General features: G+C 35.8%; 2 protein-coding genes and 2 non-coding genes across 4 annotated transcripts; 3 read left to right on the forward strand and 1 right to left on the reverse strand.

The window, feature by feature from the left end:
- Window positions 1–220: 220 nt before the first annotated feature.
- Window positions 221–292, reverse strand: Trnae-uuc (transfer RNA glutamic acid (anticodon UUC)). Its single transcript has one exon. It is a non-coding gene; the product is annotated as a tRNA-Glu (tRNA).
- A 482-nt stretch (window positions 293–774) lies between these two features.
- Trnae-uuc (transfer RNA glutamic acid (anticodon UUC)) lies at window positions 775–846 on the forward strand. The gene has a single exon. It is a non-coding gene; the product is annotated as a tRNA-Glu (tRNA).
- Window positions 847–4898: 4052 nt separating this feature from the next.
- LOC129568939 (uncharacterized) lies at window positions 4899–5885 on the forward strand. The gene is made up of 4 exons (XM_055447280.1): window positions 4899–5110; window positions 5178–5224; window positions 5325–5505; window positions 5580–5885. The coding sequence occupies exons 1-4, from the start codon at window positions 4969–4971 to the stop codon at window positions 5711–5713; spliced, it is 504 nt and encodes a 167-aa protein (XP_055303255.1). The 5' UTR covers window positions 4899–4968; the 3' UTR covers window positions 5714–5885.
- Window positions 5886–10196: 4311 nt separating this feature from the next.
- Window positions 10197–14156, forward strand: LOC129568940 (uncharacterized). The gene is made up of 5 exons (XM_055447281.1): window positions 10197–10328; window positions 11237–11426; window positions 11496–11542; window positions 11652–11832; window positions 11928–14156. Exons 2-5 carry the CDS (start codon window positions 11285–11287, stop codon window positions 12059–12061), a joined length of 504 nt encoding a protein of 167 aa, XP_055303256.1. The 5' UTR covers window positions 10197–10328; window positions 11237–11284; the 3' UTR covers window positions 12062–14156.
- Window positions 14157–14222: the final 66 nt, after the last annotated feature.

Consider the following 14222-nt stretch of genomic DNA (forward strand, 5'->3'; position numbering starts at 1 on the left):
TTTTTTAAATTCATTTTTGGAGATTAAATCCAAGACTTAGTAGATAGAAACGAGATTGAACATTTGAACAGATAAAAACAGATCCGTGTGTATGAAAGTAATGCACAGTGACTCTAAAAAAATTCACAACGATTTATGTTGATTGTGCAATTTTTTTAATGTGTTATTTTGACTGATTCAAAGAGATAATGATGTGGAATATTGAATGAAAAAAAATATTTTCCCCCACCGGGAATCGAACCCGGGCCTTCTCGGTGAAAGCGAGATATCCTAGCCACTAGACCATGGGGGAGTTATGATTGAACACGATCAAATGCATTCGCAACGCATGCACCGTTGGTTTTTCCTGTGTAAACAGTGACAGTGACGACGATTCGAATATTTCATCGCTCTTTAGGTTAATTTAGAACGAGAATTTAAAATGTGAGAAATGGTTTCACGATTAAAAATGAAGTGCATTTCATATATTCGATGATAAATATAGACCAACTTTAAATTAAATTCCATGGTCATATGAGCAAATGAAGAAGAAAAAAACAATTCGCAGAAAGAGTTGAAAATGTATTTGATTTTCAGTAGACATTCCAAATAAGTCGTCATACAACGGAATTTTTTCAATGATTTCGTCATACAATTCTATTAATAGAAGTAAAAGTCAGTGGAAATCGCATATTGCGAGTTGGCCTTTGATGCTTTACAATTGAGATTGTATTGGACGATGTCCATGAGCTGAATGGACATTTCATTTTAGTATGTTTGCGTACGCTATTCATCTCCTCTATGGTCTAGTGGCTAGGATATCTCGCTTTCACCGAGAAGGCCCGGGTTCGATTCCCGGTAGGGGAAAATATTTTTTTTTATTCTTTTGTTTTTCTTCGTTCAAATCGTTTAATTTTCAAAAGAATGTTTCTGTAGGAATTGATCAAATGGTTCTTCATGGAAAAGATTAGTTTCAGTTCATTCAAAAATTGTTTGTATTTTGTTTGTATATTTCCACTCGGAAACATTTGGCTTAAATGAATGATGCACACAGAGTATAAATTCTTTCGTATTTTAACATTAATCCAAATGAATGTAAGTAGATATTTTTCAAGATAACTATCGATCATTTCGCAGAACCATTTAAACTGGACTAAACGGCTGAACAATGCTGAAAATAAAAACAAATGCATTTTTCTGAATGAACAAAATGGCGAATAGATAACAAGTGTGGGTAATCTAGAAAAAAAAGAAGTCGATAAGCATTGGTGATACATAAAACGATTGAAGCCAATAAACTGAAACCGTTTCGCAGAATGAATTAAAAATCGCAGTTAGTTTTTAAATTTCCCGTTGCTTTGTTACATATTATGGGCTTTCCCCGTATCCAATTTCCATAGGCAGTTTTCGGAAATCAAATGTTCTTTCGAAAGGCTAAAAATATGGCATTCCATTTGAAATAACCTTACAGAAAAATGGGAAATGTTACTATTCTTATTGCGCTCCGTGGTTCAATCAGATTCAGTCCACAGCAGTAAGGCACTTGAACAACACTTCTTTGAAAAGAATTTAAGATAGTTCGGAAGAAAAAAGCAAAAGAAATTTGGCCTTTGTCGATCATCAGATTGTTCAATTAGTCTTCAATTTCGCTTTGAACAAAGGGAGTAAAAGAAAGTCGACCCACTACAAAAGTGTTTTTATTTTCGTAGCATTAGATTGTTTTGATAAGCATTTAACGTTTTTTGATTACCATAAAAGTGTCCTGTGCGAAGTATTTGGTCAAAATGACGAGAGGAAACGTAGAAAGTGCATCAGCTGACGTCATCCCAAATGATCAACCGCAAGCGGAGATTTTCAATTGAAAATCTATCATTTCGAAGAGTTATTCGACTGGTTGTCGCTGATAGACTTGGCCGCACTTAGTCAAACGTGCAGACGAATGGCACGCATCGTGGGCTACTGCATCAAGACAAATTATGCTGCAGTTAAGCTTGAACTTGATTTCGCTGTCATCCATGCAAGAGATAGTCAAACAAATACCGTAATTGAATTGGATGTACTGGGTTCATACTTTAAGAAAATGGTACTCGCTCAGTGTGAGTTTCTATACGTTGATCAAATAGAGTTCGATTGCTTCAAATCGCTCAATGAAATCCAGTTAACCAGGGTTACATTGACCGATGCAGTAATGTCAAGCATCAAAACGATTTTGAGTCAAGTAGAAACGATAAAATTAAAATTTCCACGATTTCTCGACGATAGCAAGCGATTTTATCGCGGTTTCCTACGATTTTGTACCAACATGAAGAGGTTATACATTCAAGCCGAATCTTATTACTCAAAGACATTGAGTCTGATATACTGAAACTAAGAATAGATATTCCAAGCTTCATCATGTATTCGGATATTTGAACCTTTGATTGCCCCAGATCAAATGGCAGTTGTCAATACTCAAAAATCTAAATTCCTTAAATTAATCCATGGTACCAAAGTTCCTTTGTATGTTCGTTTTTGAGGCTTCATTTTCGAATTTCACATGCCGTAACGTTTTATCTCGTAGTCAACCACCTTTTGGAATTTGAGCTTCGTTACGAACTATGCACTCCACATTGACACCCGACTTAAATAATCACACAGAAAATAAAGAATGCCACACATCCCATTGATGATTGAAAATAAACGAATTTTTAATGGTATTTGCTATCATTTTTGTTTATAAAAATTGGCTCGATCTCCCGGCCACTTTTATGGCCACGTTGAAAAAAATTTGGACATCAGCACTGAGATATAGCTTTTTATTCATAATAAAAACATATTTCGTCGTTGAAATCGATAACATTTTCTTGTGGCTGCTGTGATTGAACATACATACTTGTTGCCAACATTAAATTTAGCTCCATTCAGCGTTTGACCATAGAAATTTGTTGTTTTTTTTTTCTCGATTTTTTGTGAATCAACGATTAATTCAAAATCGTCGGCCAAAACTTACTTGACAAGCGAACTGTTTGGAAACAGTATCTATACCTTCACGGATACTGCTACAAAACGCAACCAAGACGATAACGAATAATTGTATTTGAATATTTAAATGTTTTGTATGATGAAATCGTTGAGCGCAATCGAATGATAAGGGGATGGTGGAACGGTTACATTAGTGTTTATTTTACTATACACAAAACGTTACACAATTATTAGTATTGAGACATATTGTTTGATTGCATTGATGCATTGATTGAAACAGAATTGTGAAGATAAAATAATCTTCTTACCATTTGTTGATTCTTTGTTCATCGATTACCACGATTTATGTAATAGAGCATAGCAGGCAGACAGATTAACCTTATCGCACAGTTGCTTCAACTATTTTGGTTTATATTCTACTGATTATTTGATAAGGCTGAGCTGTTCGTTTTACCAATAATATACATTCAATAAATTGTTTTAAAATTCATAGCAGCTCTTATATGCAGAAAATCAATTCATATTTGGCAATCTAACTCGACGCCTGTTCAAAGTAACATCTCGAAGCTTTTTGTGCATAGTAAAAAAAAGTGTGATTTCAAAATAAAAATTCAAAGTGTTTAGAATTTCAAAAGTCAAATTTCGATTGGGCTCCCAATTCACGAGGCATACTACTGTGTCCAAAAAGTAAGGTGACATTGCATTTATTTTGAAAATTCTTTATTTATTCTTCCAAATCAATTTCATCGCCTTCAAAGTAATCCCCTCCCGATACAATGCACTTATGCCAACGGATTTTCCAATCTTCGAAACAGTTGAAAAAGTCGACTTCAGGGATGGCCCTCAGCTCCGTCTTCGCTGCGGCTTCAATCTGCTCTATCGTCTCAAAACGGTGTCCCCGGAGCGGTCTTTTGAGCTTGTTGAACAGCCAGAAGTCGCACGGTGCCAAATCAGGTGAATACGGTGGTTGTGGAACGATATGAGTCGAGTTTTTGGCGAAATGTTCACGAAGAATGATCGCATTGTGAGACGATGCATTATCATGGTGCAAAAACCAAGAGTTGTCTTTCCACAATTCCGGCCTCTTTTGGCGGATAGCGTTACGCAAACGACGCATAACACTCAAATAATATTCCTTGTTGACTGTTTGACCCGGGGGAAGGAACTCATAATGCACAACACCCCGATAATCGAAGAAAACAGTCAACATGACCTTGATTTTTGAGCGACTTTGGCGCGGTTTTTTTGGTCTCGGCTCACCTTTGGCACGATATTCGCTCGATTGGTCGGTTGTTTCCGGGTCGTAAGCATAGATCCAAGTCTCGTCTCCAGTGATCATGCATTTCGTCTTGTCAATGTAGTCAGAAAGCATTGTTTCACACACGTCAACTCGACACCTTTTTTCCAAAAAATTCAATGATTTCGGTACCAGTCGAGATTTGACGCGTTTGAGGCCCAAAACATCCTTCAAAATGGTATTGACTGAGCCTTTCGATATGCCAATATCATCAGCAAGGTCTCTAATCGTTAATCGACGGTTTTCCAACACCAAATCTTTAATTTTTTGGACGTGAGCTTCGTCGGTTGAGGTTGATGGTCGCCCAGCACGCTCTTCGTCTTCGACACATTCACGGCCTGCTTGGAACTCACTATACCACTTGTAAACATTTTTTTTCGACATAGCCTCATCACCAAAGGCTTTCTGCACCATCCTCAACGAATCCGCAGCAGAAAATTGATTCCGCAAACAAAATTTAATGCAAATTCTTTGATCAACAAATTTCGACATCGCAAAAAACGAGAAATTCACTTTTAGCAGTCCACAAAACGAAGCGTATCTCAAACACTAATGAATATTTTGACGTGTAATTTGGCAGGGATGTCAAAGACAGTCCTACCAACCTAAAAATAAAAGGATTTTTTCAAATTCCCCAGCGCGCTAAATTTTAAATGCAATGTCACCTTACTTTTTGGACACAGTAGTATTTCTCCAAGTACAACCTCAGCATTCGGGTGTAAAAAGTCAAAATGAAATTACCAACCATTGGACATTTCTGTTGCTGTGTTGACTTGATAACTGCTGGTAAAATCATTGGTTGGCTGGGAATCGTAAGTGGAGTCCTTTCAATCATTGGCGGTTTTAAACGCCTCGAATTGTTTTTAGACGCTGGTAAGTTCATCGTTTCTTTGTCGTTTTTTCCAATCGAAGTTTCAATTCAATTTTTTTTTTTCTCTAGATGTTAGTATAGCACTTAGTGCTTGTTGGCTCTATGGAATCGAAAAAGTAAGTAGTTTTTTTTTTCTGGACCATAACGACGATGAAATGTTCATTTCTGTTGGTGAAATCAACATTTTCAACGCATCTGTTTAATTTTTTTTACCAGTCTCGACCAAGCTATCTGCTCCCGACAGTGTTACTAACAACGATTGGTGTTGTGAGTCTTTACATTTTTGATGTTCTGTTTTTGCCTTTTGCTGTATATATAGCAGCAACTTCTGAAAAGCCCATAAAGTTCGAAAGCATACGACTAGCTTCCATTGTACTCTTTGTCATCCTCATGACAAGTAGGTTATTTTTCCATATCATCAACTGTTTCTGATAATTATGAACATTATTCTAAAACTTTTCCAATTTTTAGTGCTAGCTACGTACTTTTGGGTTGTCACTAACTCTGTCTACGCAGCTGTGAAAGAACGTTCTCAAAAACTGCCAACCGTTTACCACGGCGTTTCTCGAGGTGTCTCTCATGGTACCTCCAAAGTTCCGGCTTAATTTTTGGTCCACCACTGACTGATAACATCATCCAAATCAATCAACGTCTTTACAACTGTCATGTTCATCGGTGAAATGGACAATTGAATATGTTGAATCTTTCAAAATCGCAATGAAATATAATATTGTATGCTGCTATCATGGCTTCCGAAAATTTCAAGTTCCAAGTAGAATTCTCTAAACACTATGACCAATAAAAATTGTTTTACACTTCTTTTTTTTTAAACAAAACATATTGTATTGTTTTTTAAATCCACAAAAAATTTGAGTAAACCGAAATGTTCGATAATGTTCCTGTAATTTCGAATTTTTTTCCAACCCCTCTAACACTTTTCATTGAAGCTTTCGCACGCATCGTCGGCTACTACATCAAGACACATTATGCTGGAATTAAACCAAAGCTTAAAAGTGATGGCATTCAAGTGATAGGTAATTATCTAGTGATTATAATCACGCATACATTCGATTTAATTTGAATGAATAAAAATTCGAATGTTTGCGAATGCGTTGAATGCAGCTATAACAGCGAACTTGTGGGTGAAACGAAAAATGTCCTAAAAAACCTAAAAAAACCTTCCTAAAAACCAGATTGTGTTTGTTACAGTATATTTTGCTGAGTTGTCTCATTGCCATTGAAATATATGATTTAAAACATACAGTTACTCACAAAATTGTGCAATGTGTCCAAAACGCATATTTTCCATATCGCATGAGACAGTTTGTCATTTTATTTTTCGCGAATAAAAGCGCTATGCACTATGGTATTCATGAATTCTGTCGCAACAATATTTGGACACCTTGATTAACTTCAAAATCATTCGAAAAAAATTGTTTTCTAAATTATTATTAGAAATCTTTTGGTTCGTTGAAATCATACCGAGAACATGACGTATTTGAAACGTCTAACTCCATCTACGGATTTTTCCAGCAGTTGTGTTCTATTGAGTTGCGGTTTCAACTATTTTTGGACGAAATTATCTCAGAAGTATGCTAGAATGAGTTATTTGTCATGCGAACGCTCAAACGACTACTGTTAATATACGCACTGATTCAGTAGACATGCAATGGTTACTAGATGACAAATTTACAATACACTCGAGTGCATGTATTTGCGCGTACATTTCCGGTAGCCGTTTGAGCGTTCGCATAACAAATAACTCATTTTTGTATATTTTTGAGATAATTTTGCCCAAAAATAGTTGAAATCGTTATATATCTACTCGATTCACAACTACTGGAAAAATCCGTAGATGGAGTTAGACGCCCGTACCAAATATAATGTATTGAAACTCCATATACATGCTCGGAGTATGGTTGAAATCACTTTTGCCATCACATTCGGAGTCGCTCTCTTCAAATACACTTAGTCAGTGAGTTGATATTGCTATCTTCCCAAAAATACGCAAAAAATGTGATAACAAAACAGCACAACGGATAGAGATGATAGTATCGCTCCATGTGAAGGCCACCGGTATGCATGCACAACAACAAATGCATTGTGAACAAATTTGAAGCGGCACTCTGCATTTGAAATGACAAATGAAAAAACCAACATAATTATTAGTCACTTCCGATGTTATTCCCAGAAAAGCTATCATTTGGATTTTAAACGTTTGAAATGAACATTCAAATTTGGGCTCATTCAGCGTATGACCCTGAAAATGTGTTGTTGTTTTTTCTTTCGATGGATTAATTGTAAAAGCTCGCGCGTCGTCACTTGAATAAATTAATTTAAAAAGTTTTTGCGTTTGTTATTCAATAAAACCACACAGAGAATAAGACATTAATGGAACATCTGCATTCTCAGATGGGGTTAGATATCCAGGTTGAATTTCATGTTTTGAAGTCACATATATACATACAAGAAATTGATTACTTATAGGCAGAAAGAAATCAAAAACCAACCGTGCATCAAGTCATTTTGAATATTCAGATTTCAGATCGTTGGCCAGTGCGTAATAATAGGAAATAATGCATGAAAAAATGGTAAGTGAAAGCTAAAAGCAACAACGGCCGCAAATAGCTGCCAAAGGATAAAAATATTTTAAATACGGCAAGTCAAGATCGCTTAATAAACGGAGAAAAACAACACGCAGCCCTCTAGGCGAGGGACACTCAAAACACTCATCGTACATATATCAAGCGGGCACTATCGATGCGTTCATTTGTGTGAGTGTGATTGTGTAAACGACAATGTTCTTGTTCAATATGTGTACGATGACAGCTTCGAGCATTCCACGCGTAGAGGCATCTTGGCGTCTTACATCAAATCTTTACCATGTATTTGTATACGAAGAAAGCGACCTTGGGCAAGTGAATACGAACGAAAGCAAGCTACATGAAAACAGCAACAATAGCACAGACGAGGCTCGTCTGACGAGCGCTGTGCAAATGCTTTCAAATGCCCGTGAATACGGTAAAAGCGTCAATAGTTATTACTCCCTCAACGAGCCAGCTAATTGATCCAGCGTGGGACATTGATTAATTTAATGGCGCTATCAATGGTTCTATGCAAGTTATTGCACTCATGTGAATTTATGTTAAATGTTTTGTATTGATTGCAGTTGGGATCCAAAGCGACAACGGTTGATATTGCTCTCAGCCGACCAACCGAACTGGCATTTGATGTGGCTCTCTGACGAAAATCGGGCGACAATTGAAAACCCGGCACTGTAAATCAATTTGAAATGGGATTAGAGATAAAGAGAATCATTATTAACCCTTTATCACATTTCGGTTCCAAAAGTAACCAGATACGCCAGACGCTATAGCTATGAAACCACTGCAAATATTTTTGCATTCTTGTTTGGAAACAAATTTAGGGAATTGAACTAGCTTTCATTTGATACTTTACAGGCTACAATTGGTTAGCTGAATGGAAAGTTTTTTCTGTTCATGTACTGCTGCAAAAAAAAAAGCGAAATTATAGCAGAATTCCACATTTTTCCTCCTCTTATCTTGTGGGTTTTTACATTCTTTTCAATTGTCAAATTAGGACTCGTAGGACCAAAACACATCAATTTAACTTTCTGCATCATTAGTTTTATGAAATTTAATTTTTTCGAGCTTTGACACTTTTGACTCATTTCCGATTTTCTCGACAAATACGCAATTTTTCAAAAATCTAAGTATGAGGTCTTTTTCTATTTATCGTGGCACAAAACATATATCAAAATGATTCAAAAACAAAAAATTGTGCATCAAAGGGTTAACTACGTATCTAAGTTTATCATTTCAATGATACACATACGAAAGGCGAAGCAGATGAGAGGAGAGCAAAGAGAAAGAGTGAACTACTTCAGTTGGATATATATTCCTATTTAACAATCGTCGTGCACGCGTGGCAGTCGAACATACTCTTCGTCTCATGGAAAAAAAAATTGGATAGCAACCGAAGCCAGTTGCTAGGCAACGTCATAAATGGAAATGTGTTGATGAGGTGAATTGGCTGAAATCAGATTTTTTTGCTTGTCGGTTCTTCAGTTCCTTCTTAGAAACAATTAAATCAATTCTGGAAAAATTCAAAATAAAATTGAGTATGGATTAAATTTAATTGGGCTCAATGAAAGAAAAAATCAAGAGAAGATAAAAAATATTTGCAAATGAGGTGCTTCACATTTAAAATCGGAAAACAAAATCTTTAACATGTAAATTGAAAGTCTTGAATGACATGAAAAATGACATGACCAAATTTCCGCACGCCACAGGTGTTTCACAATTCCCCACTCACTAAGGTTTGCAACTTAATCGCGTTTGGGTCACTCAATGAATGTTCATGTAAAAAAGCGTTGATCGATTTTGATTTTTCAAGTAGAAATATCATGCACTAGATAATTATAAACGTTTTTATCTTGAGTTGATTCTTCGAAAAATGTTGTGAAAATAATGCAAACACGAACAGTCAATAAATTGAGCCTTTGAAAAAAGACGTCGCAAGAAGCAAACAATAAATGCACACGCGTCGAATTCCAATGGAACTTCCATTATGGAAGTATTGGGTAAAAGAAAACGATAGCACTTGTTTGAATGTGCGGTGAAAATTGATGGTGTTCCGAGTATCCCCACGTTCCGAATTTCTCCACTTTCTCCAATAATTATATGGCTTACAAGGGGAAATCATTAATTATTATGGTTTTTCAACAGAAAATCAATCAAATTTGCTTGTCTCGTCCAAAAATGAAAAAAAATAGAAATTCCACTATTCCATTTCTATACTCATCACGTAGCAGCGGACAAATTGACTCATTTTGTATGAGTAAAATTGATTTTTTGCACATTTTCATCTAAAACAATCGTTTTACCACTAATTTACATTCAACAGGTTGTTTAGAAATTACGCATCAGTTCGAATCACCAGTTGAGTGGTGTCCCCTTGCTTTCTTCCTGTCAACATTCATCCCCACCTAAAAAGACAGAGGGAAAATATGTTTCATGGCATCTCTCCTATGTACAAGATCTATTCATATTCGGCATTCTCACTCAACGCCTGTTCGAAGTAACATCTCTTAGCTTTTTTTGCATAAAAAAGTGTGAATTTAAACTAAAAATCTAAAGTGTTTCGAATTTCAATAGTTAAATTTCGATTGAACTCCCAAATTTATTGGTATTCACGAAGGTATGCTATTTAATCGATGTCATTCATGTATTCTGTCGCATTTTTATGTTACAAAAGAGAGAATCTATGTTTAATGTAATTGTTTTACGTGTATGTTGTCTGTTTTTTTTTGGTTTACTTTTCTTCAAATATGATGCATCAAAGTCATACGCAATACGCACGTCAAATATACAGCTAAGAGAACAAACCAGAGTGTGGGAGTGTAAACATTAGAATGTTTGTTACTACACATGCGCACTCGTTCTCTTTACCGAATATTCCGGTAATATCACATACATTCTGCTGGATGTTGCGGAAATGCATTCACATATACGACGCATTTGATGCTTCGCTATTTTAATTACGAATTTTCTAGCAACGAACGCATTTCCGCATTTCTGTCGAACTCTCTAGATGGTGTTAAAATGCATTGGAGCTATGGATGTTGCATGTTTGATGTATCGTTGATGACAGTGACAGTCTGTTAACCTTGAGAACGAATCGACTATTGGAATTTGACATCAAAGCTTCGCTTAACGTAGATCATGACAGTCTTTGGTTGACCAATATTCGCTTCCATTCAGAAACAGCTCATCTAATAACACATAACATGATACGCAGTTATGGGCTGGAATGTGACGAAGTGTAACCAAAATAAAAAAAAACATGTTTTTTTATCATTTTGCGTCGTAGTTTTTAAAAAAAATTGTAAAATTTCCCTCGAGCTTTCTTACTATGTCCCCATATTAACGGTTTTTACAACGCTTTTTTTTCTTCATTTTGATCCCAAGTTCGTTAGCAAAAAATCGTTATTTAACGACTTTTCAGAAATTTTCCACCCTTATTTTGAGCATTCCGGTTCACACACAACGTATGCATGCGTCATTACACATTTGATCAACAATAACCAAGTTTTTTTTCATTCAAAGGCGTATTTCTCGAAGTACAACCTCAGCATTCGGGTATAAAAAGTCAAAATGCCATTACCGACCGTTGAACATTGCTGTTGTTGCGTTGACTTGATAACTGCTGGTAAAATCATGGGTTGGCTTGGAGTCTTGAATGGAATCCTTTCATTCATTGGAAGTTTTAATCATATCGGAAATTTATTAGCGGCTGGTAAGTTCATTGTTTCTTTGGCGTATATTTCAATCAAATCTTCAATTCAATCAATTATTTTTTTTCTAGCCGCTAGTATAGCACTTAGTGCTTGTTGGCTCTATGGAATCGAAAAAGTAAGCATTTTTTTCTGAACGATAGCGACAATGAAATGTTCATTTCTGTTGATGAAATCAACATTTTTGACGCTTCTGTCTAATGTTTTGTAAACTTTTTTTTTATCAGTCCCAACCAAGCTACCTGCTCCTGAATGTGGTACTAACAACGATTGGTATTGTGATTCTTTACATTGCTGATGTCATTATTTTGCTTGTTGCTGTTTATATAGCAACATTATCTGAAAAGCCCAAAGAACTCAACGACTTCCCACTAGCTTTCATTGTATTCGTTGTCATCCTCATGACAAGTAGGTTATTTTCGCATATCATCAATCCTTTATTATTATAAACTAATTCACTGTATGTCATTATGAACGATATCCAAAAAATTTCCAATTTTCAGTACTAGCTACGTACTGTTGGGTTATCACCAACTCTGTCTACGCAGCAGTGAAAGAACGTTCTAAAGAACTACCAAACGTTTACCATGGCGTTTCTCGAGGTGTCTGTCAGGATGCATCTAAAATTCCGGCTTAATTTTTGGTCCACTACTGACCGACAACATTATCCAAATCAATCAATGTCTTTATAACTGTCATGTGTATTGGTGAATGGACAAGTGAATATGTTGTGTCTTTCAAAACCATTGCAACAAATATTGTATGTTACTAACACAGCTTCCAAAAATTCCACGTTGCAAGCAGAATTCACTAAAGCTCAACTTATTCGAATGTGACATTTCCTTCGAAATAACTTCTCCAACTCCATTGGAATGTTACTATTCCTGTCCATTCCCTTCGTTCCGTGAAACAATCGGTTCCAGTCTGCAGCTGTTAGTCACTTGTTGCTTGTCACTTGAACAACAACTTGTTTGGTTGTTCTCGTTTCGGGGAATCCAGCAAATAACTTTGGCCTTGGCCTATTTTCCGTTTGATTTTTCAATTGGTCACCTTTTTCACTTTGAACGAAGACAATAAAAGAAAATCGACTCACTGCAGAAACTGATTTTCACGTAACATAAAAGCTTTCTATGTTTAGCATAAAATGTTCTAAGTGTTTGAAAGAGAAATGAAGAGAAGATACGTAGAAAGTACATCAGCTGATGTCATTCAGAGTGTTTCGAATGAACAATCATAAGCGGAGATTTTTTAATGGTGATTTTCAAATCGATCGTTTTTGAAGAGTTTTTCGACTCGTTGTCAAAGAAAGAGTTGACTACACTTGGCCAAACGTACAAACGTATGCAGTCGATTACAACATCAAGATGAACTACGTTGCAATCAAACCAAAACTCAAAAGTGATGGCAGGCATTCAAGTGATAGTTAATTAGGCAACCATTCAAATTAAATTGAATGGATTGCGTTCTGAAGCATATCCATATTGACAATACTAATTAAGGAAGAGTCATTGAAAATGTAACGAACGTGTAAATCTGGAATTGACTGAATTTGAAATTGCAACAATTGATGACGTTATACCGTTCATTCGTTATTCACCCCAAATTACAGAAGATCGTTGTATTTCATCTTCAGAAGAACCACGAAGATAATCTCAACATAGCCGAATTGAACAAAGAACGGTCGAAATTACCCAACGCAAGTAAAATCACTGTTTATCTAAAAGAACATGTGTATCTGGAGGTGAAATAGGCCAAAAATCGAACCGAATGGAATTTCATTGAGATTAAGCGAGGTGCATCATTTAATGCACTGAACCATCATTTCAATTATGAGAACCATGCCAGAGTGAAATTTTGAAGAGGAAGAATTTAGATCATTCATTAGAAGCAAAATTATCTTACCAATCATAATTATCATAGAAGTCATAAATGTATTGCCGGAATACCAAAAGACAGTCAATGACATCTCTAAACCAACTTATTAAATCATCGAATATTTCGAGCAACTTTTTTCAGTCGTGTGTGGCTTAAGTTGAATATAATCAACTTTACGGCGACACTAGCAGCTTCTCTGCACACACATCGTAGAAGAGAGTACAAAAATCATAGTATTTTGGCAAATGCATCGAGTAACCATTGCAAAACATCAATACGTTTTGGCTAACGCGTAGTACCGGCCCACAGAGAAGCTGTTAGCGTCACCGTAAAGTTGATTATATTCTAGTAAAGCTATACACGTTTAAAAAAAGTTGCCGAAAAATTCAATGATTCAATGAGTTGGAATTGAGATGGCATTGACTGCTATGTTTCAAATGACTTACATTTGAAATGTATTGTGGCACTTTCCCTATGATAGAAGTAAAACTAAAAGAATACTACTTTTTTCGATGTCAACTATTGTCATACTTAATATTAAAACAACTATGGTTTGATTCGTTGAACAATTGGCTACATATGTAAATTGTGCTAACATACTCACATATACGCACATAGATGTGTGATGCGTTATACGTGAACCAGGTGCTTGTGTGCCCATATATATATTCCCCAAGATTTTGTATCGAATTTTGCTTCTTCAACAAAGAAATGAAAATCGTCTGGAAGATTTCGAAAAGTATATGTTTTTTTTGGCATAAAGCATCGAAATCGATAATTATTTGGTCAAGACATGTCCATTTTATCAATTTTGACCGAAAAAAAATCTAACGGCCAAATGTTGACCTGTTTCGATGTTCTATCCATGAAAAAAAGTACACCAAGCGTAGAGCTATTTATGCGCCATGTTGACATGGTGTACA

Source organism: Sitodiplosis mosellana, unplaced genomic scaffold (genome assembly GCF_009176505.1).
Source record: "Sitodiplosis mosellana isolate CC-2019 unplaced genomic scaffold, AAFC_SMos_1.0 Smas_scaffold_27, whole genome shotgun sequence".
In the NCBI taxonomy this organism is placed as follows: Eukaryota; Metazoa; Arthropoda; class Insecta; order Diptera; family Cecidomyiidae; genus Sitodiplosis; species Sitodiplosis mosellana.

Bases quoted from the DNA above. Each gene is read 5' to 3' on its own strand.
- LOC129568939 (XM_055447280.1), top strand. From the start codon at position 4,969: ATGAAATTACCAACCATTGGACATTTCTGTTGCTGTGTTGACTTGATA. The intron at 5,225-5,324 runs GTAAGTAGTTTT...TTTTTTTACCAG, and splicing joins GGCTCTATGGAATCGAAAAA to TCTCGACCAAGCTATCTGCT. The intron at 5,506-5,579 runs GTAGGTTATTTT...TCCAATTTTTAG, and splicing joins CTTTGTCATCCTCATGACAA to TGCTAGCTACGTACTTTTGG.
- LOC129568940 (XM_055447281.1), top strand. From the start codon at position 11,285: ATGCCATTACCGACCGTTGAACATTGCTGTTGTTGCGTTGACTTGATA. The intron at 11,427-11,495 runs GTAAGTTCATTG...TTTTTTTTCTAG, and splicing joins CGGAAATTTATTAGCGGCTG to CCGCTAGTATAGCACTTAGT. The intron at 11,543-11,651 runs GTAAGCATTTTT...TTTTTTTATCAG, and splicing joins GGCTCTATGGAATCGAAAAA to TCCCAACCAAGCTACCTGCT.